The 19,645-nt window shown below is 36.4% G+C and overlaps 1 protein-coding gene, 1 long non-coding RNA gene and 8 other non-coding genes across 14 annotated transcripts in view; 1 reads left to right on the top strand and 9 right to left on the bottom strand.

Moving 5' to 3' along the window:
• LOC139958896 (integrin beta-PS-like) overlaps nt 1–4,469 on the top strand; it is a 29,100-nt gene extending 24,631 nt beyond the window's left edge. For all 5 annotated transcript variants that reach the window (XM_071956324.1, XM_071956320.1, XM_071956323.1 and 2 more), the window contains exons 21-24: nt 156–285; nt 1,037–1,156; nt 1,680–1,858; nt 3,198–4,469. In XM_071956324.1, the coding sequence (XP_071812425.1) occupies nt 156–285; nt 1,037–1,156; nt 1,680–1,858; nt 3,198–3,278 (510 nt within the window). In that variant the 3' untranslated portion in view covers nt 3,279–4,469. The remainder of the gene's footprint in view (nt 1–155; nt 286–1,036; nt 1,157–1,679; nt 1,859–3,197) is intronic.
• Nucleotides 4,470–7,638: 3,169 nt separating this feature from the next.
• On the bottom strand, nt 7,639–7,712 carry Trnat-agu (transfer RNA threonine (anticodon AGU)). Its single transcript has one exon. It is a non-coding gene; the product is annotated as a tRNA-Thr (tRNA).
• Nucleotides 7,713–7,832: 120 nt separating this feature from the next.
• On the bottom strand, nt 7,833–7,906 carry Trnat-agu (transfer RNA threonine (anticodon AGU)). Its single transcript has one exon. It is a non-coding gene; the product is annotated as a tRNA-Thr (tRNA).
• A 120-nt stretch (nt 7,907–8,026) lies between these two features.
• On the bottom strand, nt 8,027–8,099 carry Trnat-agu (transfer RNA threonine (anticodon AGU)). The gene has a single exon. It is a non-coding gene; the product is annotated as a tRNA-Thr (tRNA).
• A 120-nt stretch (nt 8,100–8,219) lies between these two features.
• Nucleotides 8,220–8,292, bottom strand: Trnat-agu (transfer RNA threonine (anticodon AGU)). The gene has a single exon. It is a non-coding gene; the product is annotated as a tRNA-Thr (tRNA).
• Nucleotides 8,293–8,412: 120 nt separating this feature from the next.
• Trnat-agu (transfer RNA threonine (anticodon AGU)) lies at nt 8,413–8,486 on the bottom strand. The gene has a single exon. It is a non-coding gene; the product is annotated as a tRNA-Thr (tRNA).
• Nucleotides 8,487–8,606: 120 nt separating this feature from the next.
• Nucleotides 8,607–8,680, bottom strand: Trnat-agu (transfer RNA threonine (anticodon AGU)). Its single transcript has one exon. It is a non-coding gene; the product is annotated as a tRNA-Thr (tRNA).
• Nucleotides 8,681–9,013: 333 nt separating this feature from the next.
• LOC139958990 (uncharacterized) lies at nt 9,014–13,543 on the bottom strand. Its single transcript, XR_011789932.1, has 3 exons — nt 13,296–13,543; nt 12,276–12,479; nt 9,014–11,838 (listed from the first exon to the last, which is right to left on the bottom strand). It is a non-coding gene; the product is annotated as an uncharacterized lncRNA (long non-coding RNA).
• A 2,389-nt stretch (nt 13,544–15,932) lies between these two features.
• On the bottom strand, nt 15,933–16,005 carry Trnat-agu (transfer RNA threonine (anticodon AGU)). Its single transcript has one exon. It is a non-coding gene; the product is annotated as a tRNA-Thr (tRNA).
• A 281-nt stretch (nt 16,006–16,286) lies between these two features.
• Nucleotides 16,287–16,359, bottom strand: Trnat-agu (transfer RNA threonine (anticodon AGU)). The gene has a single exon. It is a non-coding gene; the product is annotated as a tRNA-Thr (tRNA).
• Nucleotides 16,360–19,645: the final 3,286 nt, after the last annotated feature.

Raw genomic sequence — 19,645 nt, 5'->3', positions numbered from 1 at the left:
GAACTGTTCTAGGATAATATTGGATGGGGGTAGGGGTGGGGGTGGGGGTAGGGGTGGGGGTAGAGGTTGGGGCCTAGGCACGTCATTTGCCTCCAGATGGTGTAAATTCGGCACTACCCTTTATTATAATGTTATTGCTGTTTCCTCTCTTGCAGACCGAAGATTGTACCGAGTGTGACCTTCATGTTGACTGTATTAAATGTAACATTTATGAAGTTGGGCTTAGCAAGGACGAGTGTGCAATGTGCTCCCAGATCATTAAAGAAGTTCCAGTGTTACCAGACGGCAAGTTTATGTTAGCTATCTGAAGCAAACTCTGCATCAAACATAAATACCACGAACGCCAGTGCCGTCTTGTCACCCCCCACCCCCACTCAACCAACAACCAGCAAAATCAATACCCGACCCACCCCCGGATTAGATATTGTGTGGTTTCTTTTCTTGCAAAAGAGAAAGATGGCAAAACATTTCTTTTTTCCCTATTTCCATTTCTCCCATTCCCATTAAACATGTGCTGTAGCCACGGGATCGGTGGGGGGGGGGGGTTGTCCACCCCAAATACTTGTCTGACTCACCCCCCCCCCAAAAAAAAAGTGTCAGAAAAATATGTATTTTTGGAACATAGATTCGGCCTGCCCACCTGGAAAAGCATTTCCCCACAGCACCCCACCCTAAAAAAGAAAGCTGGCTACGCCCATGTGTTGTCCTCTTAACATTTCTGGTCAGGTTCTATCCAGAAATAAGGTTTCTTATTGTTTTAACCTATAGACATCATCAATACACCACAGGGACATATACTAATGAAACTGAAATGTTAAAGACTTCACACAGTTCTGCAAACTTAGGTCATTCTATACCGTTAGTATAGGCCCGATGTGAATTTTCGTTACAAATGTCACAATAGCCTTTGTTTAGTTGCCGTCTGGTATATATATATATATATTTGATTCCTGTTTTCTCTATTTTTCTAAAGTTAGACCTCTAAATAGCTATATTAACATTTATTGGAAAATGTCTGTTGTTTGTTTTCTTACAGATAATACCACATCCTTAAGGAAATGTTCATACATCGATGATGATGAATGTACAGTATTGTTCTCATACTCGAAAGATGAGATCAATAACACGATAGTGATTTACGTCAACCCAGTACCAAGTCAGTATAACGTCATAGTTAATGAAGTCAAATACCAGAGAAATTAATATGTTAGACTTATTCCTATTCGCCGAAAGTAAATGTTATCTTCGTGTTAAAAAAAAAATAGTGAACAGTTGGATTTGCCATATGCTGCATTTAACATACTACCACACTTTAAAAGGATAGTCCATTCTTTTTTTTAATTATTATTATTTTCCAACTGTGTGTGCATATCGAAAATGATTTTGCCAGAATGTCTCAAAATTACATAGCAACGCAGCTAGTCGCTTTAAATATTAGTACTGTGGTGCGTATTCCATTCACTTCCCATCAGGCCCGTCACCATGGTGACTATTATATATATCTAGTCACACTAAGTTATGAACTCTACATGTATCATATATCTAGATCTTAAATGGAAGTTTTTAACTAGGCTGATGAACATTTTTTTTTTGAGGGGGGGGGGGGGGTATTTATTCCAGAGTGAAGTAGGCCAACACGAATTGTCATATTTTTGTTGTTGTTTTTTTCGTTGTTTCAGAGTGCTCTCCTACCAAAAAGACTGGTCTTCCTATTCTAACACTTATTATAGGGATATCTATGGCAATCGTGTTATTGGGTGTAATATTCATCATTTTATTCCGCACTTACACCTGGTACCTAGACAAGAAGGAATACGAACAACTAATTCAGGAACAGAAAAATGTACAATGGCAAAAGGTAGGTATAACTGTCAAATATTAAGAGATATTCGCTGCTTGAAGTTGATTTCCTTAACAAAGTTGCTGGACATTGCCTGCATCTTTAGACCCACAGCCAGGTCGTCCTCATAGCAGTTTGTATGACGAAGATAGAGAGAACATTAACAGCTAAAGCGAACTTTAGAAATGTATCGCATATTTCAAAGATAAAACAAAATAACAAGAAGATGAAACTAGAAAAAGTAGACGTTTTGGAGATATCCGTCATGATGACATCACAAAACACTGTAGAAATACTGGTATTGGTTTAAGTGTCAACAGTCTGTATGTCGTTTCACTGTTTCACTCCTTGCAAACATGAACTCAGGGAAGTTTAATATAGAACTGTCCTTGATTAAACTTGCATGGTTTTCGCCAGAGAGCTTTGATACAAACATTGTGCAATTATTTCCATGGCTTTTAGTAGCACAAGTTTAAATGTTGCCGTGTATTAGATCTGTTTAACAATCTAAAGTATTTGGAAGAATATCCCGTGGCCATCGCCCTAATCAAGAATTGTCTTAAGAGCTGACCATGGTAGTTTAAGAGGAAACAATGATACTTTTTAAGAAAAGTCGCCCAGGAAAGAACCTGGGAGGTTAAGAGGGAAGAACGATAATAGTAAATCAAATGGGATCAATTCAAAATAGAAGTTAAGGAAGAAAACAGAGGGAGAGGATATTTTGGGCTACAACTGGAATCGAATCAGTGAACTCATCCAAACAAGTCTAAGGCATCGGCAATCCAATGTTACTATAAGTCGTTTATTTTTTTCGTTCTTTTTTCTTCTTTCTATGTTCTTCATTTTTCCCGTTTGTGATAAAATGCTTCAAATCTGTTGTACGATAATACAAAATGATAGTACAATGCTAGAAATGACAGAAGTAGAATAGTGTTTGTGTGAAATACCGATTCTGTTTCAACCTACCGAAAAAACCCCAGAAGATCATATGTTTCACACTTAATACGTCAAGCGCGATTAATGGTTTTATTGAACCTTAATATATCTTATTCCACAATGATCCAGTGGCGTGCGCAAAGTGAGGGGTTTTCGCTGGGAGATCCCAATTCAATTCCCTCCCAACTCCCAAGGCCCCCTTCATTGGAGTCGCCTTCAACGACCTAAGGGCCACACTCCGTCCTTTTATTAAATCCTTTATTCGCTTCTGGCCCTTCTATGAAAGTTCAGTCCGTACCTACCCTACCGCGCCCCCTCACCTTTAAAGTCCTGCACACGCTTCTGTGTCACTTGCTCATTGTCTGTACTAGATCATTCTTACTTGTTTAACCAACGTTTCTACCTTTACTGTTCATTTCAGATTGATAATCCATTATACAAGCAAGGAATCCAAACTTTCAAGAATCCAATGTACGGTAAAGCTGCTAGTACAAAGCCGTGAATTAAAACCCGGGTGGTCAGAGACAGCGGTAAAACTGTATCTACACACTGTTACCAATAGCCGAACTCAATTTTCGCATTTGTCGTACATATTTGTTGTAAATAGTTTAGCCTATCATATTTTTTATTTCACCGATTATTCTTTATCAGTGGCGTAACTAGGCCTGTGCGGCTCCGGGTGCAGGCTCGGTGACAAATAACTACCAATCTGCTCAAGCTGGCCGCCGGGCGTAGGCCAAAATGGAAAATCAAACGAAATCCTGTCTTCGAAAGAGTGCTATCTCCGGGCATCTAGAGGTGCCAAACCCAAACCTTGGTTGGATTGGGGGGGGGGGGGGGGGATGTCGACTCTAGTAAACTATTGACATCGTCGCACCGAGGAACTGGTGAAGTTCCTTGTTACGCCACTGATCACAATATGTACGTTTCACTCCGTTAAATAGACAGTTGATTGCATAATAATTGTACAATAGATGACCATTTAAAATTAAAACATTGCAATTAAAAATTGCAGTTAAAAATGGCAAAATTGCAAACTAAAACATTGCAAATTAAAACATTATTTACCTCCAAGTATTCTCAGAAAACTGAATATAACTCTGAAATCAATCAAAAGATTAAATTTATTAAAAACTAAATGATATTATAAGAGTCCAGCTTGCAACATTTGCATATAAAGCATGGAATGGATTGCTACCTGAAGCTTTTAAAGATTTTATTTATAGTAATAGACTAATCCACAACCATCAAACACGCCATTGTATTAATGCACATGTTTTATCCCATCGAAGTACTATTGGTTCTTTAAGCCCTCGTATTTGTGTCATAAAAACGTGGAATAATCTCCAAGACAATGTTAAGAATAAGCCTTCATACCCTGTATTCAAAAGGAATCTCCAAACTGATATTATTTCTCACTATTGATGGATTGTTTGTAATTTAGATCATTATAAAGATTGTTAGAATTTTTTATTAAGATTATTAATTTCAATTAGCGTCAATTCTATTATTACATCATTGTAGATGATACTATTAACTTTTCTTTTTCTATTCTTAAGTTTTCTCTCTCTTTTTTTTCTTTCTTTTTGGGAGTCTCCTACTTTGTTTCCTTGCAGGCTTTATAGGAGACTTCCCTTCACACTGTAAAATGTGATGAAACAAATAAATATACAAATACAAATATACAAATTTACGATTCATATACTTAGAAACATGATTTTGAGAAGCAATTCAAATATAACTTATACCATAAGTACTATGATAATATTGCCCATAGATGTACTATCACGCAAGGTGAAGATGAGAAGGGATAGTGTCTTCTAGATCCATGCAGAGGTATATAGTTCTCTTTGCAATGGACCCTAATAAACAAGCTAGATCCAAGTCCATCCTTCCCCCATCCCTCTGTCCCCATCTCTCAGCCCCCTCCTATCCTCCCGTTTCACTCCACTTTGCAATATAAATAGTAATTGATAGTACACACTCACATGCATGTGATGACACCGTCCACCTGTCTACCAAAGTTTCTTACCGAAATGGACAGAATATTACTAATTTTTCATGTAACCTTTTTACAGTAACAATTATAGACACGTGACAATGTAATATAACTTGTTATAAGAATTACAGCTATTTCATAAGTCATGTTGATTCCGAACTAACTAAAGAAAATTCTTGGTTCCAGTGTATCCATATTATTGTATGTATTGGCTTATTTTCTTGGAATTTTAACAGCGACCTTGTTATGATTATTTTGGAGATCTGTTTAATCCCAGAAAAAAACGAAATCTCATAATACAAGAAAGCAACTACGGAAGAACAACGCTATTAATAAAAGTTAATAATAGAAAAAATCCATTGGTCTGCTTTCACGAACTCAAAACTTATGTTGTTGCATTAACTGACCGTGAAAAAATACAATGCAATCCAATAGGAAAGATACAAATATAAGATTGAATTTTTATCTCTAATAGCAACATTTTAAGGCACAGCCGGATTGCAAGATGGGTTTTCTTGTTTTCTTTTCTTTTCTTACAATTAACGTCGGCCTGTAGGTTATAGTTTAGTTAAGGCCTTTATAAACAGACCCAACGATACACACAGAGAACAGAGTTACTACTGTAAATCTTAAAGTTTTGTACCAAAGTAAAACATGGATCGTGCTATAATTCGGTAGCATGTGATCTTAGGATTACTATAAGAAGTGAGGATATGTGTAATCCCAACCTTTTCCCAAATTGCTCCTTCAAGATTTCGAATATTATTGAATACTCTAAGTGAAGCCCGTCTACATTCCCTTTTGTAGATAAAGGAAGACACTTGTTCGCCCTATTCTCTGATCAGCCAAAATCCGATCAACTCCCTCCTTGTCCCCTGACGTGCAATTCGTTCTCAACTTGGCGAGCCTCTGCCTCTTTCCAATGCTAGTCTTACACTATGGGCAAACATTAACGTTTTCTCCTTTTACGTTTAATTTCTTACCACCAATGTGAAATGGATGGGAAACCCAAACTTGTGTGTACTCCAAAGTGGATAATGTAGCCTGTGCTCTTTACAGAAGTCTTTCTTTTTAGAATAGTCACATTATACTTCCAAATACCTCTCTTATTGTTGCCTTGAAATTCTGGCAACTCAATAGAGACTTTCACAGCGTCATGATCTGAATAAATAAATGGGATAACAGAGACCTTATTGAAAGTGAGATTTTTTGAGACGCAAATCCGATCAAGTCTAGATCTCTTAGCCTTGCCTGGATGTTTTCAATTATATACCTCGAGATTTGAGGATAAACCGCCCTCCACACATCGGTAAGAGTTTGTGAAGATACTACCAATTTAATTCTTTTCTCCCAATAAAACATGGGAGTTTACCTCCATCATGGTCTAATCTATCTTGTTCAATGGAACACAATGGAAATCCCCTCCAAGTACAATAGCCTCAGTCCCTTCATGTCGGACTTGGGAAACTTTTCAATGAACTCTATATCGAAAAAGCAATGAGAATGCCCTGTGAGTGGGTAGTGTGGGCAAAAGAGTAAAAAAATCTACCCATCCCATTTTGTTTCAACAAATCAAAATCACCATCTTTAAGATAAGTCTCTTCAGTCTCAATCACTATTTCTGTTAGATTCTTTAGCCTCTCTTGGTCTCGTTCCTATTTGAGCTTTAACTATACTATGCTTTGAGAATTCTCTCCGGGGATACATTGAGTTAACACAGATGAATCACTCTCCGTGTCTATAATTTATATCTTCCATAGATTCTGGTTGTTGCTCTACCTCATTTTCTACCTCACCTTTTCACTGCTTTCTTTATCAGCTACCTGCGGTACCTCCCTCATTTCTTCGTCCTCTGCATGATCCATTCCAAATGTTCCTCATTTTCAGCGTGAATCAGTTGAGCCTCTCCTGTTAATCCAGTTATTTAGTGACGGGCAACGTTCGCAAAAGATATTGGGCAGTCTCTACATGTACCATTGGCCCGTCTCGCTGCAAGTCTGCGCATGATTTCTGACTGGCAATCCTTTGATATATGACCAAGTTTGAGACACTTGCAACATTTCACGTTCTTGCACTCATTGGCAAGATGTCCATTTTGTCCACACGTTAAAGAGGTCCGTGTTTGTCCTGCAATATCTAAGTCAGCCGCTTCTTTCGCCTTATCTACGAGAGGACGGAATGTCTTTTTTTAGTTGGATCTTGTACTGTATTGTTCTGTTCCTCAGACCTGGTTATTCCTTTAGTTGCAGAAAGCGTCCTTTTAATACCTTTCCATATTTCCATAGAACAGAGCGAAAAACATTATTATTTAGTTCATAATGCAATTTGATAACAATGCCAGTGTTGATTCGATCTGTGTAGGAGGTGGCAATAACTCCTGCACTTTCACAGGTAAAAAGTGACTTTTGATTTCGTCTGTTCTGAAAGTTACATCTTAACGTCTTCCAAACAGATTTTGCATTGCTTCTAAATGTTCCTGCGGTGATATTCCCAATCCCTGCAACCTATTTATGACTGACAAAAGAGTAAAGTCTTCTTCCAAACTCAACAAAACGAGATTGATCCAGTTCAGCCGCCATAACGTATATATGGCTCTGTACGTTGATAACGAACAAAGGGGCTAGCATGGCTAGTAGGTATTCCAGTAAGTCATCTCAAAGCGAAGGCATTATCCGGATTCGAATCGGGGATCTTCTGTTTGTCAGACAGGCGCTTTAACCAGCTAAGCCATGGCGCCTTATTGCTACTGGGTTGACCGACAAACACGCATAGGCCTATATAGTTATTCTAGATTGAAACAAGGTAATAAACTTAAAAACATAAAAAGGGAACGGCGGTATAAGTTGAAGTAATCTCAAAAAGAAGGCACCACCCGGATTCGAACCGGGGATATCCTGTTTACTAGACAGGCGCTTTAACCAACTAAGCCATGGCGCCTTATTGCTATCTGGTTGACCGACAAACACGCATATATAGTTATTCCAGATTGAAAAAAGGTAATAAACTTAAAAACATGAAAAGGGAACGGCGGTATAAGTTGAAGTAATCTCAAAAAGAAGGCACCACCCGGATTCGAACCGGGGATCTCCTGTTTACTAGACAGGCGCTTTAACCAACTAAGCCATAGCGCCTTATTGCTATTGGGTTGACCGACAAACACGCATATATAGTTATTCCAGATTGAAAAAAGGTAATAAACTTAAAAACATGAAAAGGGAACGGCGGTATAAGTTGAAGTAATCTCAAAAAGAAGGCACCACCCGGATTCGAACCGGGGATCTCCTGTTTACTAGACAGGCGCTTAACCAACTAAGCCATGGCGCCTTATTGCTATTGGGTTGACCGACAAACACGCATATATAGTTATTCCAGATTGAAAAAAGGTAATAAACTTAAAAACATGAAAAGGGAACGGCGGTATAAGTTGAAGTAATCTCAAAAAGAAGGCACCACCCGGATTCGAACCGGGGATCTCCTGTTTACTAGACAGGCGCTTAACCAACTAAGCCATGGCGCCTTATTGCTATTGGGTTGACCGACAAACACGCATATATAGTTATTCCAGATTGAAACAAGGTAATAAACTTAAAAACATGAAAAGGGAACGGCGGTATAAGTTGAAGTAATCTCAAAAAGAAGGCACCACCCGGATTCGAACCGGGGATCTCCTGTTTACTAGACAGGCGCTTTAACCAACTAAGCCATGGCGCCTTATTGCTATTGGGTTGACCGACAAACACGCATATATAGTTATTCCAGATTGAAAAAAGGTAATAAACTTAAAAACATGAAAAGGGAACGGCGGTATAAGTTGAAGTAATCTCAAAAAGAAGGCACCACCCGGATTCGAACCGGGGATCTCCTGTTTACTAGACAGGCGCTTTAACCAACTTAGCCATGGCGCCTTATTGCTATTGGGTTGACCGACAAACACGCATATATAGTTATTCCAGATTGAAACAAGGTAATAAACTTGAAACATGAAACATGAAAAGGGAACGGCGGTATTTGTATATTTGTATATTTATTTGTTTCATCACAATTTACAGTGTGACGAGAAGTCTCCTATAAAGCCTGTAAGGCTTAACAAAGTAGGACACTCCCCAAAAAGAAAAAAGAAAGAAAAACTTAAGAATAGAAAAAGAAAAGTTAATAGTAGCATCTACAGTGATGAAATAATTGAATTGACTCTACTTGAAATTAATAATGTTAATAAGCAATCCTAACATTCTTTATAATGATCTTAATCGCAAACACACACAAGAATAAATCCATCAATAGTGAGAAATAATTACAGTTTGGAGATTCCTTTTGAATACAGAGCAAGAAGGCTTATTCTTAACATTATCCTGGAGATTATTCCACGTTTTAATAGCACGAATACGAGGGTTAAAAGAACTTAAAGTACTTCGTTGGGATAAAACATGGGCGTTATTACAATGGCGTGTTTGATGGTTGTGGATTAGTCTATTACTATATATAAAATCTTTAAAAGCCTCGGGTAGCATCCATTCCACGCTTTATATGCAAATGTTACAAGCTGGACTCTTATAATATCATTTAGTTTTAATAAATTTAATCTTTTGTATAATAGGCTAGTATGATCACGTGGTGCAGCATGTGATATATGGCGGATAGCTCTCTTCTGGAGGACACATAGGTGATTAAGATTTGTAGAATAGGTTCCTGACCAAATAGTCGTGCAATAAGTTAATTGGGGTAAAATCAGAGTTATATAGAGTGTTCTGAGTATATTTGAAGGTAAATAATGTTTTAATTTGCATATAATACCAGCACTGTAAACAATAGTTAGTCAATATGACTAAAAAAAATAGTCACAACGATGTCTCTATCGACCAGTTTCTTCTAGTCATTTGACTATATAAAATTAGTTTTGTGACTAATTAAATCGAGTTATCTGACTAATTAAAATTAGTCCTACTACGATGCCTCTATCGACCAAAGCTTAGTCCAGTGACCAAAAATATTAGTCATTGCAACTGTGACTACTTATTTAGGTCACAAGACTAGCTTAAGATTAAGTACTAATTAGTTAAGAAATGAGATAGTGACACACATTGTAAGTTTCATGGTAATTTTTATTAACATTCAGTATTAATGCAAAATGTGACAAATAGGCATTCCATTTAAAAGTCATCTCATAAAGAACAGTAACAAACACTTAAGGTTAAAGAACTTTTAAAATTAAAATACATATTTATGGGACAATTGAGAAAACTTATTTTTACAAAATTGTCAAAATCTTTTCCGACAAAACATCTTGAGAATACTTATGGGATTACTTTGAAATGCTCCTAAGCCATTAAGTTGGCAGTGTTCAACAGTTTTTAAACAATTAGACCCCCTGATGACCTACACCTACAATTTCTTAAGGACCCTCATTGTCCACTGACCATGCATCATTATGGGCTCCATCAGTTTCATCAAAATAGCAGCATGGAAGAGATGTGGGCAGACAGAAAAAGGGAAAAATTGCGAGTACACAGCTCAAATATAAAAATAGAAGTTTAGCCAAATAAATTATCTTAATTAATATTTAAATATAAATATACATAACAAATATTTAATATACACAAAATAATATATCATATTTATAAATTTATTTATAAAAATAATACCCCATGTCAAATCAAATGGTATAAAAAGGCCTTGAGTAGCTCTATATGACCTTAGCTGTTAAAAAGGGCCAGAAAATATCCTTATAATCATCATCTCGAATTAGGAACTTGGAAGTGATATTATTATGAGTTTCTGACCATGGATGTGATGGTACAATATTAATGAAGAACATGTAAGTTGAATATGTTATTATCCTTGAAGCAACATTAGGGTGGAACAGAAAACAAAGTAGTTAAAACATTTCTAGAAGTACTTTATCACAAACTATAAGCTATGTCTTGAATGGTAGAAACTTACCTTTTAGGTCAATTTTTGGGGTAAATTTTAAATGACGTCCCCACATTCAATCACACTTACCTCATTTAATGATTGTAATTTTTTCCAAGTACACTGAAGTCCATGTTAAAGACTTGCCCGATATATCGAACATAATTTGCTGATAATTTGTACTTTGATTGATCCCAAAGGTGTGCGCAAGTACACAAACAATGATCTTATACACTACACTTATGTGGGGCTTAGGCTTGCACTATAGCATACTAGTAGTATGACCGGTCTGCATTATTGAATATAACCGGTGGGCAGTATTATGTGTACGTATATGCTACAATTTCTGCAGAGAAATTATTTGTCATAAGTTTGGTTTATGACTCACCACAGTTTTTCTATAAATCAATGATGAATACTCAAGTGAACTATCTCTTTGCATTACACAAAAAAATATCCTTCCTTTTTCACTTTTGAAATACAGTTGTGGTAAAGTAACAAAGGCCTAAAGAAATTGGGTTAAGTATGTAACATTTGTACTAGCCACACTCTGTACATGTAGTGTAAATTAGCCATTTATATTGCACCATTGGCACAGTATTTACGGAACACTATCTATGCTCCTTGGTAACACATATCTGACATTATGCTCACTATGCTGAGCTACATCTACATGTTCCCCAGGGGACATCTCATATCATTGCAGCCATAAGCAAATGCTATATTTTTGAATTACCTCACAGGGTACCCTATACACCTGAGTAAAGCGAGGCAATTGAGATTAAGTGTCTTCATTAAAGATACATATGTATCGACCAGGTTGGTTCATGAACCCAGGATTATGGAATCATGTGTTCAGTGCCCTAACCATTCCGCCACAACTTCTCCATGTCTTTACGTACAGTGGTTATTTCAGTATGCACTGTGCAGTGTGTAAATACACATATGAGCAGTACTGTGTAAGCAGTAACCAGGTCTCCGTCTGCAACAACATTTCCAGCCACCAATTTTTATAAGCCTGACCAAGTTGGGTGTATTCATGATTCTTGCAGGTTTTATTGGTATCCGGATCACAGTCCACTTGGTCTGGCTTGCCATACCTGCAGAAACATCATCCAGAGAAGGGTCAGCAGGGAGAGCTTTTTCGTCTCTGGCTCTGAAATGTGATGAAAACTACTTTTGTTTAGCTCAGCTGATCCCTCCCAAACTGACCTACAGGACATACCCCAATGTATTCCTGAACTGTTTGGAACATGTTAAACTGATATTGCCTGTCACTCCAGTGCAACTGTTAAGTTACTTAAAATAAGAGAATAGAATTGAAGGTGTTCTTTGCCAAAACTGGATCATTGGGATTTGTCAACCACAGCCTAACTGTAACAGTTTGTACAGTAGTTTAAAGGAAAGCTTACTGAAATGCTATCTAGATACACAGTTCACCTCAATAACATATCCAGTCCATTTAAAGGTTTATGCATAGCTTGTTACAATGTATTAAAGACAGGTAAAGGGGACAAGAGGTAGATAGGGGGCATAATTTGTGATAAAACATTCAAATATGTTGCTCGTCAAAGAACAACAACGTCAAATTACCTTATTCTCCATGGGTGGTAAGCACTGGTTCCAATAGTTACTACAGTAGATCTTCCATGGAAGTATCAGGATATCTATTTCTGCTGTCAGAGTTGTTTGGAATTTGTTGTTACTGTACCTCATCTAACCAGTTAAGTCCATTGATACCACAACCATTCAAAGTATATAGCTGTGAATGCTGAGGACTTGGCACATCAACTTTCTCTGAAAATTGACAAACAACAGAAAATTAATGATAGGCTGAGTAGGCTCAAAACCCCTTGATGCACATATGCAGAAGCAGAAAATGCATACCTTTGTGGACTCAAAACATTCTCTGTCCAGGGTATGAGCACTCAGCAGCCACTCCACTTAGGATACAGAACCCTACAAAATTGTGCTACAGCTGGTGTAGACTTGGTCTAGGAAGTAGGATACTAACATAGCGCCACTATGAACCTGAGGCCTAGGCCTAAGCTAACAACATTATGGGTATTTCATGCACTGAAACTGAGATTTTGTCCTTAGTTAAACACCAGGTACTTCCAACTTTAGCAAAAATAACCTAAAATATGAGTACCATGTACTTTAGCCTACAACTTACAAGAGCAGAAGGTAAGTCCCACTCTGAAGATCTTCAGTTCAGAGTGCACGGAATGCAGGGTTGGTGGTCAACGAAGTGTCTAGAAACTTGGCGTATGCTAGCCTACACCACAGGCGCTCGTAACATAATAGAATATAGGCCTAGTATACTAGCTAATAATACACATTTATATAAAATATGTCATATAAGTGTGTACAGTGTATTACTGCTACTTTAGTACTATACATATATGAGCGCATGTGGGCTACACTAGGTAGACTAAACTCCTAGCCTAGCTTCGTCCTAGCGTTAGCAACAGTTTTGCTTACTAAGGCCTAACGTTATAATTTTCCCCATACTTTCCAGCCAAACATATCGCGGATATTCAATCCTTCCTTGAACGTATGTCAATTGTGTCAATTATTATTTATTAGAATTTCAGTTGTGATTGAACTTACCTAACTGACGACATTTTGAAACTGCTTCTGACAATTTGTTAAATGATTAGGAATCTTCTTATTTTGTTGATAGCCCTGTTCTATCTGCAGTTAGGCAATGGCCGCAATGTACGACGTACGACGTACCACGTACGTGCATACAGTATACATGAAATCGCCGGCCGTCGTCTGAATTTTTGACCTCTGATCAGCTGAGCACACGGTATTCTACGGTACGATGATTGGATAAAACTAATGACGTCATTGGTCAAAGCTGAAGGTTATAGAAAGTCAACGAGGTAAATGAATCTGGAGAAACTATCACACAGTAAATACGGGCGTACGCGCGTACCATGTATGGAGGGTCATGTGATGTGTTCCAGGGTGGTACTAATATACTACTCTCCCTATTACGCATGATTATTTCACCCAACTAGTACGTAAATGTGTTTGCGTGCTTAGAGCAGCAGACGACACCCGTTACCTAGCAATAACCGTGCCTGTAGCCTAACGTGATAGCTATATTCCCGTCGAGCAGCATTAGGCTCTGTTCCATGGAGAATTCCGTGGTTGCACTGAACTAAACATTTCCCATTTCTACATTAACTTATAGCGTGTATTAAAACGTTAGGCCATATGAGACAAAGCGTGCCCTAGAGCTGTATTAATAAGTAAGATTATGTAGAAAGCCTGCCTTCATTCAAGAGAATAAGGTTGAACGTTAGCATATTAGCACTATTTCGTAGGCCTGAAGTACCAGTACCTTCTTATGCCGTTATTTCCCATGTCCGAACCGACCAATCTTTCACGAAGTCACTAACACTGTTCTCGAACTGCTACAGAGAAATATCAGTATAGTACCACCCTGGAACACATCACATGACCCTCCATACATGGTACGCGCGCACCCAATTGACATGAATCCTCCAGATTCATTTACCTCGTTGTAGAAAGTAAACAAACAGAAGACTAGAATATTCTCGTCACGCTTACATACATGACATGCATAGTGAGTGTCAAAAAAGTTCGTACAAATTTATGTGACTAATTTATGTTAGTCGAACGACCATGCAAATTGGTCTGCAACTAACGAATTGGTAATGACTAGATAACTCTAGTCACTGTGACTAGAATCTTGCCATTCGTGACTAACTAATGTTTACAGTGAGTATTTCTAGCCACTCTGTTACAGACTGCTGATATGTGATCACGCCACGAAAGTTTATTGTCTTTGTGTACACCCAAGAACTTAGTAGTGTTAACCCGATTAATAATTTTATCATTCATGGTAATATTGTGATCCCATCTGAATGAGTGACTAGCATTAAACACCATATAATTAGTTTTTTTCTATATTAAGAGATAATTTGTTTGCTGCAAACCAGCTGGAAAATTTAATTAGTTCAGTAGAAACAGTTTTATGTGATGAGAGTAGATTTTGGGAATCGAAGAAAATATTTGTGTCGTCGGCAAATAATATTGTTTTAGCAATATCGGAGACATTAACGATATCATTGACATAAATTATAAATAGTAATGGACCTAGTATAGAACCCTGAGGAACTCCGCAAGCGATTTTAGCAAGTTCAGATTTAGAATTTTATATAAAGTGTACTGGTATCTATTTGAAAGATAACTATCTAGCCAATTTAGGGTTGTTCGTCTGATACCATAAAAAAATAATTTACTTAGTAATATTTTGTGATCGATGGTGTCAAAAGCTTTGGATAGGTCGAGAAATACGCCTACACAGGTATTATTCTTATCAAGACTATTATAAATATTGTTGACTGCATCTGCTAAAGCTAATTCTGTAGAATGGTCAGGACGAAATCCGTACTGCTCGTTATTAAGAATATTATATTTACATAGAAAACTGTATATACGATTAAACATTAATCGTTCAATGATTTTTGAAAAGACTGACAATAAAGATATAGGGCGGTAATTCTCAAAATGACTGGGGTCTCCTTTTTTAAAGATTGGTTTTACCTTTGCTATTTTAAGCTTATCCGGAAAAATGCCGGTGTTAAAAGAAATATTGCAGAGATGAGTTAAAGGCTTTACAATGTATGGGATAACTTGTTTGATAATACCTGGCTTAAAGTCATCATAGCCTGCTGCTTTGTTTGGTTTCACATTTGTGTGAGCAACTTTTAAAACTTCTTCTACTGTTACTGAATATGTAAATATGGAATGGCATACCTTGTCATTATTATGTAAAAAATGTTCCGCTTTTAGTTTAGTATTAATCTTACTTGCGAGATTATAGCCAAGATTTACAAAGTATTTGTTAAAGTTGCTAGCGATGTCATTATCATTGCTAATTTCGCAATCATCATTTTTAAATGTTGCTGGATATGATGAGTCTTTACCGTTTTTATTGAGAATTTCATTAATTGTACTCCAAGTACTGTTTACGTTGTTTCTACTCTGCTTGAATTTATCATAAAAGTATAATCGTTTGGAATATCGTATAACATGGTTTAATTTATTACGGTACATTTTGTAAATAGACTTAGTTTGTTCAGTAGGATTCTTCAAATAACGTCTAAATAATATGTTAAGTTGAAGTAATAAGGTATAAGTTGAAGTAAGGTATAAGTTGAAGTAATCTAAGTAATCCTTAAGGTATAAGTTGAAGTAATCTCAAAAAGAAGGCACCACCCGGATTCGAACCGGGGATCTCCTGTTTACTAGACAGGCGCTTTACCAACTAAGCCATGGCGCCTTATTGCTGTTGGGTTGACCGCAATCACGCGTATATAGTTATTCCAGATTGAAACACGGTAATTAACTAAAAAACATGAAAAGGTAATGGCGGTATGAGTTAAAGTAATCCCCAAAGAAGGCACCACCCGGTTCGAACCGGGGATCTCCTGTTTACTAGAGAGGAGCTTTTTGGTTTTTGGTTTTCATTGACGCATATGTGGCTAGTAGTTATACAATTGTGATATCAGGGTACAAACCTTAAACAAAATTAGACGATAAGTTGAAGAAATTTCAAAACTAAGGCACCACCCGGATTTGAACCGGGGATCTCCTGTTTACTAGACAGGCGCTTTACCAACTAAGCCATAGCGCCGAAGTGATATATATTTGGAAAAACAACACATATAAAATGAATAGCTGACCTTTACCCTCCCATAATTTGAACAGATGTATAGGTTTCGATTAGATAAAATCGTTGTCACTGTGGATACAGCCATGATTTTGTTTACATTTCTCGTCGTCATAAAACAACTCCGAAAACACAAGGATTCATCAGAATATGTCTTTCAACTCAAACCAAATGCATGTGAATTAGTACTTTGCTTCCTGATGGGACGTTTGCCAATTAATGTTTCAGTTAATATGGTAATTTCAGGTTTGGTCGGAATGATACAGTATATGACCGTTATTGATATTGAAAATGATAGACTACAGATGAATGAAAACGTATGATGCGATGAACACCTAACACCTGTGTTTTAACAGGTGTGAAATAGAAATGGTGGTGTGCAGTGTTTGAGTAAACATTAACGTATCTCTATCAAATACAGAAATATATAGATTCCAAATGTATGCAATGATTATCGGAACCACTGTAGGTGTGTTCATTGAGACCACAATTATTACAAACTAACAATATTATTAAAATGATTATTATAATCGTTCTTAACTGTATGAGATAAAAAAATTATATGCATACAAGTAGACAAGGGCTATAGGTAAAAGATGAGCTTGTAAGATACAGTGAAATTTGGTATCCAATCTACCGGTTCGTAATATTTCAAATGAATTTCTGGTGGCTGAACTTGAACAGTCAGCAAAATTGCTGAAAATGTCTTGCATTCGTAGCTGAAAACCTTATCCTCACCGCATTTGTATCGCAATGATGTGAACTTTACAAATGTTGTGACATTTTACAATTGCATCTGGCAACAGTAGAATGAATGTTGTCATCAGGTTACTTCAGCTGAATATATGTCTTTAATATTAATTATTATATTCAAATCATGTATCCACAGAAGAATATAATATTTCTACAAAAATGATGTATTTTGATAAAAATTTAAATACAGAGAACTCCATAGCTAGTGAAACATTCCAAATTAGTTTTGAAGGAAAATCAGCAAGATTATAATAGTCTAAGTAAAGCTTTCGAAGAGCACTTGCCCAGATGACATCACAGACCTCCTACTGTGATCCAGCTTCCTGCAGGAGTAGTTGAATATTTAACCAGTCAAGATAGGTTACATGCAACCAATCATATCTCGACTTATGGACAAGATATCAAATGGGCCCAGTTTCAAATAGCTTTGTGGATATTTTCTCTTCAAAATAAGTTTTAAAGGGTTCGTCGCCAGAATATACCAAAATAAAGATATACCGACTGTCATAACAAAGACGGTAATATTTCAATAGACGGGCTCTATATACATATGTGCATTGTCCATCTGTTATGCCTAAATGTGCTATGCCAAGTATACCTCATACACAAACACCACAAATGTCTTTTTTTTTCTTTCGGCTGTGCCAGGAATTCGCTATTTGAATTATTTTATGGTTGGATTAAAACAAAGGGTTTCTGGCCGACTCCTTTCAAATACTGGTTTTGAATACCATCTCGCGCGCTGGGTTACACTTCACCAATCTGTGCGTAGATCACTTTCGTGTATGGATGAAGTCACACAAGCATTTGGATTGCAATGTACCGTTAGCGTTGAATATTATAGCAATACATACAATATTTATTTTAAGTAGAAATCGTGAAGCTTTCGAAAAAAAGTGTATAAATACCATGCCAAGCAAAGGGCTATATGCTTTACTTAAAGGGGAGCTAAAAACAACGCGAGAGAATTTGTTTTTTTTTGTGCAAATGTTATAAAAAGAAAATTATTGAATTTTCAAAGCTTGATCTTTTGCTAACTGATCTAAACTACTGACATTCATTTACGACAAGTGCACAAACAACACTTCAACAATCTGTAACTTGTATTTGTTTTTATTAAAAATATATATATACTTCATATTTCCTGACAGAGTGAACATTACTAAACAGATTCCCCTTCGGCTGCGGTTGCCTAAGTAACCCTTTAATAGTATTACACACCCTTGTTCACACATTTAGCAATATTATTTAATAATGTGATGTTTGTTTTCCTTGAAGAATGAGCATACGATTTTTCCTACCTTTCTTTGTAACTGTACATAATGAATCTCGAGTTCTTGTAAACTAAGTATAGAAACAAATTAAACCATTGTCTTTATTTCTATAACAAACATAAAAAAATAGATGTAAAAGTATATGTTAGTTTTGAGCAACTTTCTTATTTCATATTTTTCAATGTACCGAGGCACCTATAAACACGTTTTGCTAATCTTAGCCCCCCCCCCCCCACACATATCCAACTTCTAAAATGCATACCCATATTTTTCTGCATTTGTCCTTTGGTCTTTTTTGTCAAGGAAGATATGTTCCTTTAAGTTCATATAATTTCAGCCAACATTGATCAGTGAAAGTGACATTTCTCAACAACGGGAATTGTGTAATCAGCAAAAGCCAATAAAAAATCAATTTGAGGCGCTTCGACATACGACAAGTGTAATTCTGTTTGTCGAATTTTATCAAATTCCACTTTCAGTTTAGAGGTATCAAGGTTGTGTGGTGTGAAAATGAAATGAATTCTAACTGGGCATATGAACATATATATATATATATATATATATATATATATATATATATATATATACATGAAATCACTTTATTCCCCTCAATTGTTGCATTTTTCATCATATTTTTATCTTTGATGATAGAGTCAGTTGAAATATTGTGACAATGACATGAGAATGCTAACCATTGTTATATTAGTCAAATAGTTAATAAATGAGGCACGTTATATCATAAATGTATAATATACAAGGTATGTTCTAGCATAAATGTATAATACACAAGGTACGTTATAGCATAAATGTATAATATGCAAGGTACGTTATAGCATAAATGTATAATATGCAAGGTACGTTATAGCATAAATGTATCATAAGCAAGGTACGTTATAGCATAAATGTATACTAGCAAGGTACGTTATAGCATAAATGTATAATATACAAGGTACGTTATGTCATAAATGTATACTATGCAAGGTATGTTATAGCATAAATGTATACATAAATGTATAATATGCAAGGTGCGTTATAGCATAAATGTATAATATACAAGGCACGTGGTAGCATAAATGTATAATATGCAAGGTACGTTATAGCATAAATGTATAACATGCAAGGTACGTTATAGCATAAATGTATAATATGCAAGGTACGTTATAGCATATATGTATAATAAGCAAGGTATGTTATAGCATAAATGTGTAATATGCAAGGTGCGT

The sequence above is a fragment of the Apostichopus japonicus genome, chromosome 18 (assembly GCF_037975245.1).
Source record: "Apostichopus japonicus isolate 1M-3 chromosome 18, ASM3797524v1, whole genome shotgun sequence".
In the NCBI taxonomy this organism is placed as follows: Eukaryota; Metazoa; Echinodermata; class Holothuroidea; order Aspidochirotida; family Stichopodidae; genus Apostichopus; species Apostichopus japonicus.
Note: the sequence above shows the minus strand (reverse complement) of the source record. Positions and strands in the feature narration are given on the sequence as shown.